The sequence below is a fragment of the Channa argus genome, chromosome 19, assembly GCF_033026475.1.
Source record: "Channa argus isolate prfri chromosome 19, Channa argus male v1.0, whole genome shotgun sequence".
NCBI classification, from domain to species: domain Eukaryota; kingdom Metazoa; phylum Chordata; class Actinopteri; order Anabantiformes; family Channidae; genus Channa; species Channa argus.
Genome location: NC_090215.1, coordinates 1078561 through 1100414, shown reverse-complemented (window position 1 = coordinate 1100414; position 21854 = coordinate 1078561). Strand labels below are relative to the sequence as shown.

At 37.4% G+C, this 21854-nt stretch overlaps 1 protein-coding gene across 2 annotated transcripts; it reads left to right on the top strand.

Annotated features, from left to right (window-relative positions):
- The first annotated feature begins 6031 nt into the window (after positions 1 to 6031).
- cul2 (cullin 2) lies at positions 6032 to 21221 on the top strand. Of its 2 annotated transcripts, XM_067486751.1 has the most exons (21): positions 6032 to 6137; positions 7193 to 7331; positions 7755 to 7857; positions 7983 to 8077; positions 10988 to 11093; positions 11311 to 11393; positions 12527 to 12623; positions 12741 to 12851; positions 13647 to 13809; positions 13901 to 14025; positions 15559 to 15666; positions 15820 to 15879; positions 15962 to 16090; positions 16339 to 16425; positions 16532 to 16684; positions 17680 to 17757; positions 17855 to 17921; positions 18163 to 18365; positions 18558 to 18659; positions 18769 to 18885; positions 20474 to 21221. In XM_067486751.1, the coding sequence occupies exons 2-21, from the start codon at positions 7213 to 7215 to the stop codon at positions 20603 to 20605; spliced, it is 2238 nt and encodes a 745-aa protein (XP_067342852.1). In that variant the 5' UTR covers positions 6032 to 6137; positions 7193 to 7212; the 3' UTR covers positions 20606 to 21221. The 2 variants fall into 2 exon arrangements, with proteins under 2 accessions (XP_067342852.1, XP_067342853.1); XM_067486752.1 differs by lacking the exon at positions 16339 to 16425.
- The last annotated feature ends 633 nt before the right edge of the window (positions 21222 to 21854 follow it).

The following is a 21854-nucleotide window of genomic DNA, read 5'->3' as shown; positions in this document are numbered from 1 at the left end:
GTATTAGCTGTATTTGATTAATTTGCTTAGGTGGCTGTGGATCTGTGGGTTGCACTATTCATAATCCGCTACCACTCTTTTCGTTGAGTGGCTATATTTCTAGCATTGTCTCTGGTCACTCACAGGTTTTTTAAGTCTTCCTCAATGTGTTTGAGCCACATTTTCCTCTGCCCTGTTTGCTGAACCCTCCATTGGACGGGTCGCTCTCTCTAGAGGAGTTTATATGGCAGTAAACTGGAATTCTTTCTGCAGACGTATCCATGCCATCGTAGTCCACGCTTTTGGATTTGTTGTTGGACTGAAGGCTGATTATTGCAGTGTCCGTATTGTCTCGTTTTGATGACCATCACGAGAAGAGACACCCAAGATCTGTTTAGAACATCACATCTGAAAGGCCTCAAGCTTGTTCATGTTCTATATGAGCAGAGTCCATGTTTCTGATCCCTACAGAAGAATTGTTAGGAAGAGGTGAATTTTGGTCTTGGTGGTGATTTTTGATTCTTCCAGAGGCAACATTTGAGCGAAGTGAACGCTGCCCTAACTTGTCCAGTTCTGGTTTGTACTTCGGTGGTGGATGCAACTTTTTTCCCTTGCACTAGTGAAGCAAAGACGATAGCTATTCGCCTTCTGCACCTGGTCTTGATCCGCATCTCCTCATACGCTACCTATATACATAATATACAACCCTACTCATTGTTCAGGCGCTGGTCATATGTCGTCTTGATTACTGCAATGCTTTGTTAATGAGGTTACCTGTATACATAATCAGACCCTTGCAGATGATCCAAAAAAAAATCCAAAAAATTCCTTTCTGCTTTTTCTTTCTGCTAAATGACTAAATGTAAATGTAAATGTGAATCCTATCCTTTGCTAGTTTATGAAGTTTATGAATATTTGATTGGTACAGCCCTGACATGGCTGAATCCAGCTTGCTCTTCTCAGCTTGTCTTTTCTAACGCTATCTAATGTGATGCAAAACAGCAGCATTGCAATGAATTTTCCTTTTACTAGTGAATAATTTCTTATTTTAAGTTGTTTCAACTGTTTTGGCTCCTTCATTCATTTCAAATAAGGGGGCCAAAACTTTAGAACCACCTTTCAGACATGCTATAAAGTCAATAATAAACACATACTTAAAGTAGAATTAGACTGTACTGGACTGTATTAGATTGTACAGATGTACCTAATAAAATGGCTAGTAAGTGCATATCATTTATCTTTTAAAATGATCTAGTCGATCATTTTAACTGCTTAATTCTATTGGACCCTTAAAAATAAAAAAATGCATCATGTTTTATAAGCTCATTGTGTATGTGAAGAAGTGATTGAGGGTACAGTTTGCAACATTCCTGTCATATTTGTTTAATAGAAATATGCCCTAACAATATAATGTTAATGTAATTAATTATTCCTAAAGTGCTAAGGGGGCCATAGGGTTTGTTCCCCGCTCTCGACCGCATGTCCCTTGGCAAGAAACTGAATTCCCAACCGCCCGTCCCCAGCAACGCAGTGCCAAGTACCAGTCCCAAGCCTGGTAGACACTGGGGAGGGCTGCATCAGGAAGGTCCTCCGGCATAAAAATGTGCCAAATTAACATGCAGACCAATGACCTGCTGTGGTGACCCTAACTCACAGACTCATTAAACAGCACTGGCAGCAGTGCAGAGATATTAACTTTATTGTTCCACAGGGAAAGTTGTCTTAGGCACACGGTGCTGCACGCAGCTGCAAATATATTAACAGTACACACACGTGCCTGACAAACATTGACAGAAGAAACAGTCTACACAATATGTGCTGTCTGCACCAAAGAATGCAGCATTCCCGTAACAGTATTGGCCCCCATTCATAGTTCTCAAACGTGATCTTCTTCATGTAGTCCCAAAGGTTTTTGTTGTCTATAAAGATAAGGCTCTTTACTAGAGGTTTCCATTGTTTCTCCCTTGCTGTCCTTAAAAAAATTCTTGAGTTCCTTTTGAACTGCAGCTGCACCCACCTTGTCCTTATTTTTAAAGCAAGCTTTTTTGTTTATTCTGGCTTCTAAATGTGTTTGCGTGAGACTCACCCTTCTAACCTATTAAAGATAAGCAATGATTAATGCTTGATGTCTAAGCTTTATCATTCTTATATATTGTTATCATTGATATTTATTGGTATATATTGTAACATGTAATATGTAACAATGTCTTTGAATCTTTAGTCTATAATCTTGAATAAAAAGACTAGCTGAAGGGCAGTGCAGAGCGTAGTAAGTGTTTGCTGAGGCTCACATTCTAGCTACAGTAGTTTAAGTTACACACTATTGCTAAAACTAGTCTATGGTTGCCAAATATATGAATTATATGAATATATGACTAGTAGACACAGTACTATAAAAAAAAATTGGATGCCCTCCTGATTTCCTCTCTTTTTAGTGTTTATCTCATACTAAACTCATCTTAAAACAACATTTAGTAATTTGGCAAATGAGTTCATCCCAAGCGACTTACAAGTGAGGTACAAAGTAATCAAATCACATTGCTATGAGACGTCTTATGACATGTAAGTTTCATGAGAAACAAGTGGCATATAGAACAGATAAGAAACAAAAACAATTATTTTTTTTAAATTACTGTAACTTAAGCACTTATGAAGTTGCGGAAGAATTCCCTCTTCAATAAAACATTAGAGAATATTAGAGACAATAAAACTTCAAATATAAAATAAAACACAACTACAACAAGGATGCAACCATAAGAGCCCAGTCAGCTAAAAGCTTGTCTGAAGAAAAGTGTCTTCAGTTGCTTTTTAAAAGAATAAATGGGTAAAAATGAATAAAATGGGTTTTAGGGACCATGAGCAGATTTTGACCTGATGACCTTAATGCTCTCGAGGAGCCATAAGGGGTCAACAGGTCAGAAATGTACTCAGGAGCATTCCCATGAAGGGCTCTATAAGTGAGGACCAAAATTTTAAAATCAATTCTAAATTTGATTGTATCCAGTGAAGAGAATCTTCTTCTGGTTCCAGTTAAAAACCTCGCTGCTGAGTTTCGAACAATCCAAACACAATTTCTAACAAGTTTGTTAAGACAAGTAAAGAGTGAGTTACAATAGTCCAAACGAGATGAGATAAAAGCATGTATGATCATCTCCAAATCTACATTGGACAACATTTTCCTCATTTTTGAAATATTCCGTAAGTGATAGAAACAGTTTTTGACCATCTGGCCTAAATGTTGATCTAAGGACATGGTTTGATCAAATACAACACCGAAATTACTGAGGCTTGACTGAACAGAGGAGCCCAAAGAACCAAGATGTTGCCTGATCTGTGGAATTTTCTTATCAGGGGCAATAATCAAAGTTTCTGTCTTTTTTGGATTTAGTTGAAGGTAGTTACTGCCCAACCACTCCTTAAAGTACAGACCCAGACAAACCAATATCATTTTGGAGACAATTTATTAAAATTTTATGGTCAACTGTGTCAAATGCTGAGATCCATTAAAACCAACACTGTACTGGCCCGAGTCTGCCGCCATCAAAATGTCACATGACACTTTAAGAAGGGCTGTCTCTGTTGAGTGCATTTTGCGGAAACCTAATTGAAACCTGTCCAAGATTTGATGATGATGCAGTTAAGTGGAAAGTTGTTGGGCTACCACTTTTTCTAAAATTTTGGACATGAAAGGCAGTTTAGATATGGACCTGTAGTTTATAGGGTCAGTAGGATCCAGATTTGGCTTTTTAAGAATGGGGTTCACTACAGCTTGTTTAAAAAGGAGGGGACCGTGCCAGCAGAAGGAGACAAGTTTATCATATTTACCAGACAAGGACCAAGCGAATCGGTAGCGTTTAACAGTAAAGTCGTTGGAACAATGTCAACGGGGCCAAAAGAAGGTTTCATCTTTTTTAATAAAATAAAACAATCGAAATATTGTATTACATTGAAGCAAAAAGGGTTCTCCAATATCCCTCTGATCCATCACAGCAAAAGCAATTTTGATAACTGTTGAATGCATGGTTCTCAATACCTAACTCACCAATGTGAAAAACAGGTGTTCTCTGCATGTCATCCAAAAGATATGTAATCTAATCCTAGAGGTGTGGTTCAGTAAGTCCATGTCTTGTTCAATCCTGGCATAAAGCTTGATGTCATCCATGTAGAGGAGATGGCTGATGGTCGCTTCATTTTGTAGTCACTATCCGAAACCACTCTTGGCGATAATCTGGGTGAGGGGGTTCATCCCTATGCAGAACTGCAGAGAAGATAGAGCATCTCCTTGGTACAGCACTTGATGGTTAAAGTTGGCCTCTAGCATTGTTTTCTGCATCTACACCTACGTTTTTCTTGATATGACATTATTTGTTATTTTAAGAAAATCACTGCATTTGGTGGAAAAATAACAGAAGAATCCATAGGGGAACTACTCAGATGAGAGAAGAGGGAAACCCTGAACTGTGGTGTCTGTAAACCAGTCATGTACATAGAAGGCAGGCTCAGTGTTCTGCCAGGCAGAAAGTTTAAATGAGAAAAAACCCAAAACCCAAACCTGGCAACAACAAAGTAGCTTCTATGGTCATTAATAAGTGCTTCACCATTGCAAACCCTGCCTTAAAGGTGGGTTGAAATGGGTCAAATGTTGTTACTGCTTGTTACTTTTTAAATAATTAACACACACAAACAACTACCCATGACTGGTAACATATTTGAACATTTAACATTAGTATTATTAGTAGAAGAGGTTATAAGTGCAGTAATAAGATACAGTACTTACAGCACTGGCTGCAGCTGGTTTGCTGCTACACAGGTGTATGGCAGCAGGACTAAGCTGTACATGGGTTAATTTCCTCCTCTATTTTCATTGGGTTCATTCTGACAAAGAGAAAACAAGAGCTGCTGATCACGGTGTTCATTCTGACACCTTAGCGATCAGAAAAAGTAAGAGTTGGTTTATTTTAGTTGTGATGTAAGGTTATGTTACACAGTTCAGTAAGACAAATACATAGAAGCTTCTTCTGAGCTGCCACTATCTGCTTTGCCACCTTTCAATAATCCTTCCATAATCCTCCTGGAGAACTTTAAAAAGGTTTAACTTCTTATCAGCTTGCTAGTGAAATAATACTTCATTCATTCATTTCAGGGTTGGGTTTCACTTTTAAAAAAATGTATTGTCAGAATACAAACCCTGGCGTTGGGTGGCTGCCTCTGTTGCTTGAGGTCAATTTTTCTGACTTATCCGTAGTGTTAACTTGGGGAAATAAGCTTGACAAAAAGTAAAGTAAATAGCTCAAAACAACAATAATAACAATAACATAGTGGATATATCTCTCAATTTAACTAGCTAGTTAAAACAGACTTTTCATTTATTCTATCTAAATTAAAAATGTTGTAACTCTAACGTTACCTGTTTTGTGAAAAGAAAATCTTAGCCTTTGTTAATTTAGTATAAATCCTATTGTCACTAATCTAGCTAGCTTTAAGGAACTTTTGGCAGTAACTAGGTTTTCAGATTGGTTTACGTTTCTTCTAACTATGTTAGCCTATCAATCCAGGCATGCTTTAGGCTTCTATGGTTTAAAAACAACATACGCTACAAATATCATTATTTAATTCCTTATGCAAACAACTTCCACTTTTTGTTGATATTTCTCTCATTTAGTGTGACACTAAGAGATTTTTGTTTGAATTTCATCGAAAATGGATGCTTTGCTATGTACTGTATAAAAATTTAGCTGAGGGTAAATGTTTTTACCGTTTCTTAAATCGGAGGTTATAAAAACCATTATGAAGTTAGTTAGTTTTGACAGTATTTCAGCTTCTGAGTTTCATACTTAATCCCTTGGAGGTTTCCGTAGTTTGGGGCGATACCATGGACAAATGGGAGTTTACGGGTCTATAGCTTAAACCCGAGTGGGTTTTGTCTTGTTCTTAAGTGGATATATCGATATAGCATACGATTTAAAAAAAATCTCCCAAAGACACTTTACAATGACAAATCGCAAAAAAAAGATTCATTACGTATTAATCATTTTTCATATTATACCCCCATCTAAATACGTTGGTACAACCCAAGAGGCAGGAGAACCCTGTGAGGCAAATCAATCCTGTGACAGCGGTGAAACTTGAGTTTTATAATAAGTAACTACTAAATAGAGGTATGTTTTAATCAGAAGTCCACGCTTGACATCACTAAGCTGTTGTGTTTAGCAGCAGCACAATCTTTCTCCGAGCTGTCATTGCAAATGTGGGGAAATTGCAGTGAAGATGATAATTTGCTAGCTATAGCGGAGCTATCATTAGCTCTTGCCAGCCCAGTAGCTGTTAGCTGACCCCTTTAAAATAGTTGGGACTTGAGCAGGAAGAGGTAGCATGCTAGCTAGAAGCTAGTTAGCCTTTTAGCTAGCCATCCTATTTTGGGATTCGCTTTCTGCGAGCTAGTGCCGTGAACTTAGCTGGCTTTATTATGGGAGGAGGTATGCTTCTACTGTAACTTTGACCCAGAGTTTTTATTAAAATCAGATATTGGCACATGTAAAGTAGTTAACAGGAATCCTTTATAATTTAGCAATGTTTTCTCTGACGTGAAGTCTGGTATGAATGACGAAAAACATCATAGGGCCTTACGTTATCTTCTCCTACTTCGAGGTTATTATGATTATTCGGATAAAGCTATCGAAGGTGACATATTAATGTCGCACCATCGTCTGGAATAGTGCATAGTATTGCTCCTTGATGGGTATCATTAGGATCACTTTTGATCAACGGTCATCTTGCCTCTATGAACTTGAGCACACTGTTTATCTCATCTGTTGCTATCATAGTATCAGCTGTTGAATTAGGGTATTTATTATTAAAAGTATTGTTTTGGTAATGTATATATTTACTGCACTCCGTTCTGTCAGCTGTCAGATTTAATTATACACCATTAATACTGTTATCACCTCTTGTAATATCAAGTATTAATAAAACAAATATATATCTGGTATCAGAGGCTACAAAGTACAAACAAATCCGGTGTTTTCTGTCTCTTTTTCTGTCACTTTACAAACACATATTTTCTCTGTTTTCTCAGTCCTTTTAATTACTTAAATTCAAATTTTCCCTTAGCTTACATGATGACAAACTGAAAGCAAACTGAAATGAGTTTTTTTTTTTTCTTTCTAAATGTCGCTTCCTCACTCCTGTACTTTTTTGATTTTTCTTTTGTCAGGCTGAAAGAGAAACCATACAATGTCCTTAAAACCACGGGTAGTGGATTTCGACGAGACATGGAACAAGTTACTGACGACAATCAAGGCTGTTGTGATGCTTGATTATGTGGAGAGAGCCACGTGGAATGATCGATTCTCGTATCCTTTGCCAAATTGCTTCATATTGAAGTTTTAATTACAACACAACAAGAAGATAGGAAGTTAAAGAACTGCTAATTACAGTAAATATATATATATATAGATATATCTATATCTATATATATATATATATGTAAAATAAAGTGTAATGTATATAACTTCATAACACCTGATATAATTAATTCAGATATTGATCTGTCAGTTTAATAACACTTGTTTAGGTGTGAAAACACTATTTAGGTATGAAATGAAGAGCTCTTTGTTCAGGCAGGGCAAAATAGTAAAATGATTTGTTGAGGATCAGAAATTTTGAAATTGCTTTATCTAGTTTTACATACATAATACGTCTTTAACTTACATACCATCTGAATCTGTAATTGAATTCTATTTATCTTTATTAATAATCCTCAACTTTGACACCAGTGACATTTATGCCTTGTGCGTTGCTTACCCAGAGCCTTTGGGTGAAAGATTATACACAGAGACCAAGGTGTTTCTTGAGAATCATGTTCGGCAGTTGTACAAGGTAAATGCTCCCACCAGCTCTCTAGCTGCTGGCAAAGAAAAACTTGCTGAATGAATTTCCTTTTTTTCCTGAAACATACCAGCATTTCCATAACACCTGTCATGCATGTGGCTCTTTTTCTTTAGAAAGTCCTGGAATCAGAGGAGAAAGTTTTAGTGATGTACCATAGATACTGGGATGAATACAGCAAAGGAGCTGACTACATGGACTGCCTGTACAGGTAACAATGCTGCCATTTTTTTGTCCTATGTTTCTTCTTGGTACACCGATGTAGTATTTATTCCCAGTGAGTCATCAGGCTGAATCACCATTTAGGGGCAACTGTGGTGCAAGAAGGTAGAGCAGTTGTCCACCAATCTCACAGTTGTTGTTTCAGCTTTCCTCAACTTTCCCGGCTCCTCTGGTCACATGTCGAAGTGTCCTTGAGCAAGACACTGAACCCCAACTTAGTTACTCCCGGTGAATGTTAGCCAGCGGCATAGCAGCTCCCCCATTAGTGTATGAGTGTGTGTGTGTGATTGTGAGTGACAATGGGTGAATGAGAAGCAGTGTAAAGCGCTTTGATGGCCAATAGGTAGAAAAGCACTTTATAAGTGCAGACCATTTACCATTTAGGCCATATTTATTCAGAAATTTTCCCCACTTTAAAAGAACACAAGGGGCTGTTTTGGTGAGGGTGCGCTCTTTAATGTACTGGCAAAGCAATGAAACACAATCTAGGATGTTTGAGGTTATGTTATTGATGGTTGCGTGCATGTTTTAAAAAATGATGTAGACGCCAAAGTGCAGTACTGTCGACAGGATTGCACAACTCTGGATGTGGCTTTGACAATTGCCAGGTAAAGAGTACAGAACTCTATCTTTCACATTACATATTAAGCCAGCAGTAATACACGCTTGCATATACATGATTGGTCAACAGAGCAGCTTGCTGGATGACATTACATGAAAAAACTTAAAACTACATACATGCCCAAAAACATGCGCAATGGCAGGTTTTTGTTGGGGGGGAGGGCTTGAGCAGTGAAACTCTCAAATTAGTGTGGTCTTTTTCCCCACAAACACGACTAGATGCTGAGAATAGTGTAAAATAAAGCATTATCTTTTATTTACATTGTACAACATATTCTATTTCAGTCGATGTGTTCAATGACAAGTTGTAACATAAGATGTGAGGTGAATTAAGTGGCTGTCCTTATCAGTTCAGATTCTTTTGAAGTTGGCCCAGTTTTTAAGGACGAAATTTATTCTACCACAATCTATAATATTCTACACTGAGGTTTCTTTTTTCCTAGAAATGTGTTTAAAATATTACCTTGCAAAGTGTAGTGTGAAGAGTGAGCAGGCATTTAATGTGCCCCGATTTATTTTAAACCAATACTGGGAAACTTTAAATCTATTTTTTGTCTACGTCCCACCACATTGCATACATATATGGCTCCGTGATTTATTATATCTGCGAAAGCTCAGTTCCTAATTTGGAAAACGGTTGCTTATTGTAAGTAGATCTGTATATTTGCACCCTGGCAAACACAAATTATCATGAAAGTTGAAGTGAACTGAATCAAAACAGACAGACAGTTAATACCATTGATCATAGTTATGCTAGCTATGTTTCATGGTTAGTGGTGCTGAACATTGGCCATAGCTGCTTTTGCAGCACTTGTTCCTGTTGTATTATGCTTGCCATAGTTTGACGATGGGAATGTTTCTGTAGTCGTCTTTCTGCTACGTTACACTGTGCTTCCTTTTGAGACGTGTTGAAACACCAGGGATGAGTTAATACATCCTCAGTTTATGAATTTCAACATAGTAGAATTTATCATGGTAAAATATCTTCTGTCAAAGCTGCATTAACTGTTCTGCTAACCTCTATTAGCAGTGACAGTCAATAGTGTTCAACAGCCACAACACAACTTTATATCTGTGCTGTTTGATACTGGGCAGGTTGTGCTCAGGGTTTTACCGGAGTTTTTTGCTGGCAACAGCTGCTTACAGCGGGTTAATGAGAGCAGTGACGCATAACCACATAGTAAATGTGTGGGCTGTGAAACTAAAGCAGAGAACTGTATACTTTGGTAGTATAATTCTCACCGATTAGACTTCTTTCATATGTAACAATATTATTCATCAATTATTTATAAATACATTAAATGGAATAGATACAAACCTGCAAATTCCATATATTCTACCAGTTAAAATCTAAAGGAGAGTATATACTGAATTTTATTACTGCCTCTGTTTAAACAGATGTATCAGCCCCTCATGTTGTTTGGGCCAACACGATGGGCTGAAAGAAGGAATATGTTTGGAAGGAAGATGTTCCATCTCTCCAGTCGAGTTGGAGAATCAATACTAAGGGCATCGATATTGTTGTGGTTGCAAGTTAAGGTCCAACACCTTACTATAACACCTAATGTTGGGTGTTGTTGTCTGTAGTGTTTACAGGGGTGTTAGGATAAGGTTAAGCTGTAAATAATGGTAGCTAAGAGGAAATACATCTTGAAATAGATTTGGACACAATACAGGAACTATAGAAAGCTCACTTGTGGTTGTAAAGCAGCATTTCGGGGGGGGGGGGGATCTTTCATCAAAAACAGTCTTTGCCTTTGTACAGACAATGGATCTTCTGCCATTATGTTTTGTGTTTTAAGTAGCAAATGCGGTGGTCAGTACTGTCCAATTAATATTGAATTTATCTTTAATCTTTTGTGTGCAAATTATCATTCACATTCACACTGTGAGTGAGAGCAGGTTGAGTTTAACAAAGGAAATACTGAATTTGGATTGGCTTCAGTTTAGCAAATGCCAATCCTCAGGATCAGATCAGGGCACATTCTGTTTGATTGGTTTACTCTGTTCTGTTTGTCTTGGCTTTTGTGGCTAACTTGGCTAATGTGACACTAAATAGCCGAAGACTGAGTAAGTGACTAATAGGATTACCTAAGCATGACTGTCACTTGGACTTTTATGTGTTAATAATCTCAGTTTGCAGCTAGCGGACACTGACAGTACTACTGTGGTGCTGTTACTGATTCTTCAAACACAAACAGAGCTGAGTTTAAATGGAATCTACTTTATGTTTTGGAAATCCAACTCATATCGCATCCCTCCTCTCCACTTTATTCAGGTACCTTAACACTCAGTTCATCAGGAAGAACAAGCTGACAGAAGCAGACCTACAGTATGGCTATGGAGGAGTCGATATGAACGAGCCACTGATGGAGATTGGAGAGGTATTGATTGGTAGAAACATTTATTCTCCACACAAACACTTACAGATTCATAAGGGGGCAATACATACAAGTAAGGAAAGGGATCAAGGGGTAAGGGGCACTCAACTTCTACGATTAGCTACGCAAATAAATTGTTTTATTTTACAGTACCCAACTACATGGATCTACTGAAGGATTGTTTGCAACATTGTGATATGTTCTCTCTTTTTTGTTGCAGCTGGCTTTGGATATGTGGAGAAAGCTAATGATTGAGCCCCTTCAGGCTGTCCTGATCCGGATGTTGCTAAATGAAATCAAAAAGTATGTTTTTCATAAAAGCTGAGCCACTAGAACATTTCTTTCCTTTTCTGGAAGATAGAATTAATATCTAATAATCTGATATCTGATCTGAATCTAATAATACCTAATAATCTGTTTTTCTGCACTGGTAGAAATAAGAGATATCTTGTTTTATCTTTTTAATGTATTTTTCTTTGATCTGCTCATTTGATTTACATTGTTTTATACTTTGAGATTATTGTTATAGTGTCTGATCTTTACATACTGGTTGATAGATGTTAAATGAATAAAATAGTTATTATTGTCCATCAGTCCTAAGTGAAAATATGGTTTTAGAGTTTTGGAAACATATAACAAACTCAAAATTGCAATCTCTTCATAACAAAAATGTATTTACTTTTTCTTTTTGAGATGTAAGGTCCCTAAATTTCAGACAGCATCTCTGGATTAAAAACAAGCAAGAATGTTTAGTGGACCTTCTGCAGATTTTCAAAAACATTGTGATGACACAAAGAGTATAAAACCCTTTCTAAAGCTAGGTTTGAGCTGGTCTAGAGTTGGCTCGGTGTCTGGCAAAAAAAAAGTAACTTAATACTAATGGACTTGGTTTATGAGGGTACACAACAATCACTCTGACACACCTTCAGAAGTTATCTACAGAGATAGAACCTCAGAGAAGGATGAACTTTAGAGTAATATTACCAAACCTTTATGGTGAAGTTGCTATGAGATGGCTGACAGCCTATTTTGAGTTTGTAACACAGCATTTAGAGGACTTTTGGTGCATTCCATTTGTACCTGGAAGTCAGAATTCAAGTTGGAAATTTCAGCTGGAACAACCTCGGAAGTCAGACAAACCTGAGCAACCCTTACCTCAAAACCCAAATTAATGACAGGTTTCCGCATTTACATATTTAAAAATTAAATTCTATAACCATGTTACTTTGTCAATATGGTTTATTGAGTGTAGATTGATGGGCAACACAGCAGATCTGTTTAGATGTATGTAAAAGTGAATCTGTAATACATTTTAAGTGTGCAAAAAGTCTAGAGGTCTGATTGCTTCCTAAATCCATCATTATCTAAGCATTTTAACCTGCACTTAAACCTGCACCTAAATAGTTGGAGCTAACAGCCGAATCTCTGCCCTTCAGTGATCGGTGTGGTGAGAATCCCAACCAGAAGGTAATCCATGGGGTCATCAACTCCTTTGTTCATGTTGAACAGTACAAGAAAAAGTTTCCACTAAAGGTGAGACAAGTTTTTGTAATTCATACATGACGTATGAAACTGTAAGTGTTCATGTGGGACTGTGTATACACATATGTCCTAAATCCTAAACCTATGTACTAAATCATTTTCCTGCAGTTTTATCAGGAAATCTTCGAAGGGCCATTTCTGCTAAAAACAGGAGAATATTATAAACAAGAGGCCTCCAATCTGTTGCAGGAATCTAACTGCTCACAGTATATGGAAAAGGTAAGATGCTTGGACAGATTATACATGTACGTGAATGTTAGTTGCTATAATTCTGTTTTGCCTTTTTGTCTCAGATGCTTTGCTTTTGTTTGTGCTTGGTTTTATGATGGCTAACACTGTGTATCTAGTTACAGATAATTGTAGAGTGTTAGTCTGTCTGTGTGTACACCAGCCACTATCACGTGTTAATTTACCTTTTTTAAACAGGTTTTCTCATTGCCATTGTGATCTTATCAAGAGAGACCTGTTTAGAAAAAGAGATATATACAGTTTAAATAGGAACAAACAAATACATCACTACAGTTTTACATGAAGAATGTTGCAGTGTTTGGCAAATATTAGTCAGATTTGGCTTTTCCAATGAGACAGATGCAGGGATTCTGCTGGTTTCCAAAATCCTGCCAGTCAGTGTGATTATGACAAGATGTGACTGTGTTACATTCAGCATCTCTTGAAATAATCGGTTTTGAAAATGTCTTGGGATTGATGACATTTTCTCTCAAAAGATTAGGGACCATATTATCCATAAATTAAGTCTTTTATTTTATTTAGCGGCTGTGTTGAAAAAAGGTTGTATGATTTGCATTTTTTAAAGGTGCATATTCTAATGGCCTTATATGCAACATGTCATCTGCATAAGTAAGTGAAATGGCTCTTTTCGGATCCTGTGCATTTTAACTTGGTAGAAATTGGGGAGGGTTGCGTCAGGAAGGGCACCCGGCGAAAAAACAGTGCCAAATCAACATTCATTGTGAAGTTCAAAAACGGACTGCAGTGCATCTTTTTATTGTTCAGGTTTTGGCGAGGTTGAAAGACGAAGAAGTGCGATGTCGGAAGTACCTGCACCCCAGCTCCTACGCCAAAGTCATCCACGAGTGCCAGCAGAGGATGGTGGCAGACCACCTGCAGTTCCTGCATGGGGAGTGCCAGAATATTATTCGACAGGAGAAGAGAGACGGTCAGTCTGTTTGCTCCTGGTGTATTTACTGTATGTGAGACATTGATCTCTAGAGTTTATGATCAAACTCTGTTGTGTCGATTTTGTTTAGACATGGCCAACATGTACACCTTGCTACGGGCTGTGTCCAACGGGCTGCCTCATATGATCCAGGAGTTGCAGGTTCATATCCACAATGAAGGCATCAGAGGCACCAGTAACCTCTCTCAGGAAAACGTTAGTACTACAGCGATGAGTGTGTGCATGCCTGTACTTTTTCATTTTTATAACTTAAGACAACATTTTATTTGTATATATTTTCTTGGAATTCCCTTTTTTTTATTTTGCTTTTATTTTACTTTTAATCATTGATCGCTTTGACAGCTTAATTTTATATAAAACACATTATTAACTCAAATTATTGTATCCCGGTTCGATGCTTCCGCAAACCAGTTAAGTTTAGTTTACACGCATTTTAATTACTTGATTTCTAGAGTTCAGGTTGGTTCAGCGTTTGTCCAGGGTTGTCATAAAGTATTTTTTTCCTTGCATATACAGTTTGCCAAGTGCCAAAACCAAAAAGAATAAAAACCTAAATTAATCAGTTGAGAAACATAACAACTGCAGATGTATCCACACAAGTGCAATGCCATTATTGAAACAATTTCATTCATATTAGCCATATCCTATGGCTTTTGGACAGACTAGGTTCTGCCCAACTGATTTCCTGTACTTGGTTTTAGACCAACTTGTTAGGTGTTTTGAGGATGGAAGTGAAAGGTGTTTCTGTGGGAAACCAAGACGATGTCAAATAACTAGATGCCAAAGAAGGCCAACCACTAAATCAGCTCACGTCGTCTTTTGTCTCGGCCAACAGAGGCATTTGAACCCATTAGAAAACAGGAAAGTGATAGCCAACAGACATGTAGACATTGTTTGCTCTACACTTTTGAAAAACCCGGAACCACAGATTTATTAACTGTAAACAAACCAGCATTAGCTTGACAGTTTCACCACAGGCAGATTATACCTACTGTGCTTTCTTCTCATGGACTGATTTTAAAAAACTAAACAGCCAATCACACTGGTCTCTGTCAGTGATGGGACAGACACCAAATCAAAATGCTGAATAAGCTGAAAAGTCTGTAGTGTGACTAGTGCCCGTGCAGCTGCCCACACAGAAATAACTACACCTACCAGTGCCAACTCCCAGTGTTGGCTTACTGTTTGTCACAGCCCACAGGGGCAACTGTAGCGCAGGAAGGTAGAGCGGTTGTCCACCAATCTCACAGTTGTTGGTTCAATCCCCGACTCCTCTGGTCACATGTCGAAGTGTCCTTGAGCAAGACACTGAATCCCAACTTAGTTGCTCCAGGTGAGTGTTGGCCAGCTGCATAGCAGCTCCCTCATTGGTGTGTGAGTGTGTGTGTGATTGTGAGTGTGAATGGGTGAATAAGAAGCAGTGTAAAGCGCTTTGAGTGCCAATAGGTAGAAAAGCGCTACATAAGTGCAGAACATTTACCTTAGATCGCTCTCTACCACAAACTTTAAAACACTAGATGGGGGAATGGTGGTCCCTCCAGTAGACTTCTAAAGACTTGGAAAATACCTGCCAAGCTGTTTTAGTGGCACATGGTGGCCGATAAGAAACTTTGTAACCTGCCTGTAGGTTTAACGTGTGTTTAGTATTTTAACTATTAAAAATGTAATTTTTTTTTGTCCTTTCCTCCTCTTTAACACAACTTTTTCCCACTCCTCTCACTCATGTAGATGCCGACCCTGTTTGTGGAGTCTGTGCTGGAGGTTCACAGTAAATTTGTTCAGCTTATTAACACAGTTCTAAATGGGGATCAGCACTTCATGAGTGCACTTGATAAGGTATTCGATTCCAGACTCTATTGAACACATGCTTTTACCACTACATTGTCTGCATCTGCCAAAGAACAGACAATGTTATAAATTTGTAAAATGTATAATTTGGTACATATGTTTATGTATTTTTTTTGTTTGTTCGATTTCTCTCTTTCTCAGGCTTTGACATCCGTGGTGAACTTCAGGGAACCCAAGTCCATCTGTAAAGCCCCAGAACTTGTGAGTACACACTTTTACACATGCTACAGATTTTGTTTGGTGGAAAGTTCCTTGACCTGTTCATGCACTTCTTGGTATCTAGCTGGCAAAATACTGTGACAACCTGCTGAAGAAATCTGCAAAGGGAATGACGGAGAATGAGGTGGAGGACAAGCTAACCAGCTTCATCACAGTGTTTAAGTACATTGATGACAAGGATATCTTTCAAAAGGTGAAGAGAAAAAAAACAGTCTCATTTATTTTTGTGTATAATACCTGGTGACTCTGTGATGCACAAACCCTGAGTAGTAGGGTGGTTTTGGGCTTAAAATAGTATAAGATGTATCAGCTTTATAGTGTGTGTTCATTCTCAGAAGAATCCTCAGAAGTCCCAAAATATCGCCTTTACAGGCAGCTTTGTGCACCCATCGCTGTATTAATAAGTGGATTTGTTCATCTTATTTTTTCAAATTTCCACAGTTTTATGCCAGAATGCTAGCAAAGCGGTTAATACATGGTTTATCATTGTCGATGGACTCTGAAGAAGCCATGATTAACAAACTTAAGGTAAACCATAAATTCAGCAGTGGAAACAACGACTTGTTATGTCTCTCTTCTTCTTTTTTTCCTGTACCCATCTACATATTCATGGTCCATCTCTTCTTTCCCGCAGCAAGCTTGTGGCTATGAGTTCACAAGCAAACTCCACAGAATGTACACAGACATGAGTGTGAGTGCCGACCTCAACAACAAGTTTAACAATTTCATCAAGACACAAGAGACAGTGGTGGACCTCGGCATCAGCTTCCAGATCTATGTATTACAGGTGAGGAGCCTGACCCTTAAAGAAAAGAAAACAGATGAGATTTAATTCTCTTTATTGGTGACTGTGTGACGGTTGAGCCAGCCTGACCTAAAGGATAACAACAATGAAATGAATTATTAGAATGCTGAAAAAAAAAAAAAATAGAGAGAGATATTATATAACATTTTACACAAATACAGCATTAGTACCAGAAATAAAAACATGTAAGCATTATCATTAAAATATACAATTTACAATCATTTAAATTAAGTTAGACATTCAAGTTATAAATGGAATACATACTTTCATCTGGCATCTGGTTGCATTTTTTTTTCAATACGAGAAAAATGCAATTGTACATGCTATGATTCAGTTCAGTGAAATTGAACTTTATTTATATAAGTCCAATGTACAACATACAGATCTCATTGCACTTACACTGTAATAGGCAATAGGATATAAGACAAAGGTAAAGATTCTACAATAAGTGAATTTGTGTATAAGCCTTAATGTTTACACAAGTGGCCTATGTACCCTCTAATTAAATGTAAAATGTATGAAATTGAAGGCCAAATGGCCTAGCCCATTAAATTATAAAATGAATGGCATGATTGTAATATTTAGCAACTGTGCAGTACTCAAGTCTATGTCAAAAGAGCATCTAGTCTATAGACATAGGTCTTCATATGTCTGGTTTCTCATGCAGTCTTAATTCCTTCAAATTATTTCTTTCCTCAAGACTTTGCATAAAGTTAACACTGGTTCCATTATTCTTTTTTTTAAGCTTTTGTGAATGGTTCAGTTTTTGTGAGGTAAAAACTAACTTCGAATTTCCATTTCTCATATTAATAAAAGAAGGCCATTGAAAACATAGGCTACTATGTGTGTACCTATTTGTGGGTGCTGAAAATGTTTTGTTTGATAAGATTTTCTTTTGGGTTGGCATGTCTGGAAATCTTATCTCCACTCTATGATATTCCATGTATGTGACATTGTGGTATATGCATTGTTTGCAGGCTGGAGCCTGGCCTCTCACACATGTCCCCTCCTCCACATTTGCTATTCCTCAAGAACTAGAAAAGAGTGTGCAGATGGTGAGTCTATTCTTGTGGAGCTGAATTGTAGTAGATGTTAAAATGGATTAAAGCAGCCGATTTTAAAACCAGTTCTGTGTTAAACTTGTTTTTACAGTTTGAGCTGTTCTATAATCAGCACTTCAGTGGGAGGAAGTTGACCTGGCTGCACTATCTTTGCACAGGTAACAAAGCATGCAGATGCTTTACTCATGATTTGAATGCAAACGTATCCATTTCAGCCAATGATGTATGTGAAAGTGTGGCTACAACTATAGAGCAGTAGGTTTGCACCTGAGCAGCCAATATAAACATATGCCGGTATACAGCTAAAGATGTTGTTTGCAATAATATGACCAAAAATATTTAAAATAAAGAAGCCAAATAGTGCATTACTGTTAATCTATGTTACCTTGTTACCAACAGGTGAGGTGAAAATGAACTATCTTTCCAAGCCATATGTTGCCATGGTGACCACTTACCAGATGGCTGTGTTGCTGGCCTTCAACAACAGTCAGACAGTGACCTACAAGGAGCTGCAAGACGGCACCCAGATGAATGAGAAGGAGTTACAGAAAACCATCAAGTCCCTGCTGGATGTCAAGATGCTCAACCACGATTCAGAAAAGGTGCAGAAAAGTGCTTTTTGAAGACGTTTCCTTGGCATGTTCCTTTTGTAATTGGACTTGCAGAGTCTTTAGAGAAGTCTGTTTCACTTCTGTCTTTACTCAGCGTCTTTCTACAGACTACGTACTTTGCAGACATGAAATAAAGCAGCGAAGATTATTAAAATATAGGATTCTTTTCTTTTTTGCACACAGGAGGATATTGAAGCAGAGTCTACGTTTTCACTAAATATGAATTTCACCAGTAAAAGGACGAAGTTTAAGATCACAACGTCAATGCAGAAAGACACACCACAGGTCAGAGAACCGGTTTCCCATCTTTTCTCCATAATTTTCTGTTAACCTGCATTTTAACATTTATGTTTCTATCTAAACCCTTATCTCGCGTACGTGTTTCTGCTTTTAGGAAATGGAGCAGACGAGGAGTGCCGTAGATGAGGACCGCAAAATGTATTTACAAGCTGCTATAGTAAGAATTATGAAGGCTCGCAAAGTGCTCCGACACAACGCCCTCATCCAAGAGGTGGGTTCAAGTGATCTCTTTTTAAAAATGTTGGTGCTTCAACTTTATTTATTTTTATTAATACTAGGCTCATGAAATTAAGTGAGGGAAAGGCCATTCTTTCCCTGAAGAAGGCATTTACTCAGAATTCTGTACACTGCTATATTGTGATGTTTTATGATTGATTTTCTTCTCTCTTGGGACCATGTTGTAGCATATTGCAATAAAAATGTCAGCTGAGAGCTACAGCTGAATTAAGGCTTCTGTTAATCCATCCAGCTTTTTTATTAAAGAAATGAGTGTTTCCCACAGAATTGAATTATAATTGGAGTAGAAACACATAAACTATTTATTTGGGTTTACATATTAACAGCCTACTGACTTTGACACACCTTATTCTTGTTTTGGCCAATAACTACATGCTTGAAATAGGATACTTAACAGAAATAGAAAACTACGAATCGAAATGAACTTTTAAAATGGAAAATTTCTCCCTCTGTTTTGAAGTTTTCGTTTACAGAAGTGGCCAATATGGGTTTGTCATTTGCTGACATAAAATGTAATTTAATAAGAGAGAGACAAACATGCTCTATTAAATGAACATTTGATGAACATTAATAATATCTGAATTATTGCAATTAATTTAGAATAAACTATTAGCAATAAGCAACACAATTAAATCAGAACCAGAATTCATTATTTTTAAAATATAACTTGTAAAGCAGCAACAAGGATATCTGGTAAAGTACTTTGCTTTATTTTTAAATACAATGCAACAACAAGAGGAGAACACACCAGTGTCTTCCTGTGCAAGTCACGAGTCTGGATAAGTGCAGAGGGTTGTGTCAGGATGGGCCACTCCTATAAATACTCACTTCATGAAATATATGATATTTAGTTTGTTTTGTTTGTTTGTTTTTACGGAGTAAACTAACTTACTTTTAAGCGGGCAGGAGCTCAGACGGCGCCCAATGCCAAATATATAAAAATGTCAAAGATCGGCCTGATGAGTTGACTGGCCACCACAACAGAGACACTCAGTCCTCTGGTTGGACTACTTAACTCAAATACACAATCTTTGAAAGAGGCAGTAATGTTGTATTTAAGCCTGTTTTTCTGCCTACAAGCAGAAAGCTTGATCTTGGTCTTTGTCCTCCTCTTGGAGAGATACAGTAGCTGAGCAGCCCAAGTATATTTGTCTAAGTATATTGTATGTGTGGGAAACGTTGGAATAGCTCGGGCTCTTTCAAGCTAGTCCTAATAGAAACATGAGTGCTATTTATGCAAATGGAAAATAATTTTGGTTGTAAAAAGTTTTACTGCTTTTCATAGTTTCCGTAAATGTTTGTTTACAGCTGAAATGCGACTAACACTGTATGAATTGAGGGCCAATCCAGCTGGAAAACAGCTGTTGTTTCAAAGTGGATACAAAGTGAATTGCAAACTCGTGTTTTTCAGTATTCATCTGGATTGAGGAGCAAAAGCGCAGCTATGCAGATAAAAACACGGAGCTCAGCTTTTCAATGAAATAGGATTTTACCCATTTCAAATAGTAAAAAAAAACAGCTCCGTAACAGCTCTGTATTGTTTCTCAATCACCCTTGTGCAGGTCATCAATCAGTCCAAAGCCCGGTTCAACCCTAGTATCAGCATGATCAAGAAATGCATCGAAGTGCTCATCGACAAGCAGTACATCGAGCGAAGCCAGACCTCGGCAGACGAGTACAGCTATGTGGCATAGACAGAGGAGCAGAGCCATGGCGTTCCGGCACACAAACCCCCACCCGTGTGACTGACTTTCAGATACAGGTTTCACATAAAATGATAAAACAGACTCATTCATCCATTTAGGTTTTGGTCTGTTGCTGTCTGCTGTCATCCTGTATGGTGACGGAGGCAGGACTGGTGCCTCCATCTTTGAAAACAAAGGTCATCACCTCACCTTAGACAGCCAGCTGACACCACCCAAACCGCAGCCACCTTCTGATTTTTAAGCTGTTTACAACATCACCAGTGCCACGCACTTGTGCGTCAAGCAACGAAAAGAAAATGCCTGCAGGCGTTTATGAGGTAGGAGCTGATAAACATACTAGTAAAGCGAAAAAAAAAAGAAAACTGCCGTAAAAATCAATGACATTGGTGGCTACATATTAAAAAACATGCTTTCTTATCTCACGTTTGCAGTTGTGTGTTTATTTTTCTTTTTTTGTTAAATGTAATGAAGTTAGGAAAAAGTATTGTAATAAAACTGGTTATACTTACTATGGTATCTACTTTCAATTAAAAAAAATACAATGACAAACATGATCATGCTGCTTGTCAAATAAATAAATAAAAACACTGAGGTTTTATGTAAACATTTCTCATGTGGATCCATATTTGAGTCATTGTGGGTGTTTGTCAATAACCGTGTACTCTGATATATGATTTCCAGTTTCTGCCACTTCTTACTATAATTTTACTACATTTAAATGAAACTATTCTCATACTTCTCTACATGTGTTTGATAAGTGTAGTTCCTTTTCAGAATCAGATTAATAAAATAAACTAGAATATAATAAAAAAAGGAGCAAAGGTAATTTAAATTATAATCAAATCACGTGAGCATCATAACAGTGTATAAAGTCGGCAAAATCAGTTCCATCATTAACAATTGCAACATTTAACTTACAATGGTGCAAACATTTACAATGCAAAAATATTAAGTTAAATAAGCCATCCTGCCTAAAAACTAACCAGGCTACTTAAGTAGAATTTCGCTGTTGTTCCACACCAGCTCCCCATAGTAACACTGATTTTTATCCTTATCTTTTTCATCATTATTAGACATGTTTTACCTTTAAATGTTTCTTTAACAAATCTGGACTGTTGCCTTAACTAAGTATTATTTTGAATTTTACTTGAAACAGCGTTTCTGTACAGATATTCCTATTTTTAGCTGTTTGCAAATTTTAACCTAATTGCTTTTTTTTATTTAATAAAATGGAAGT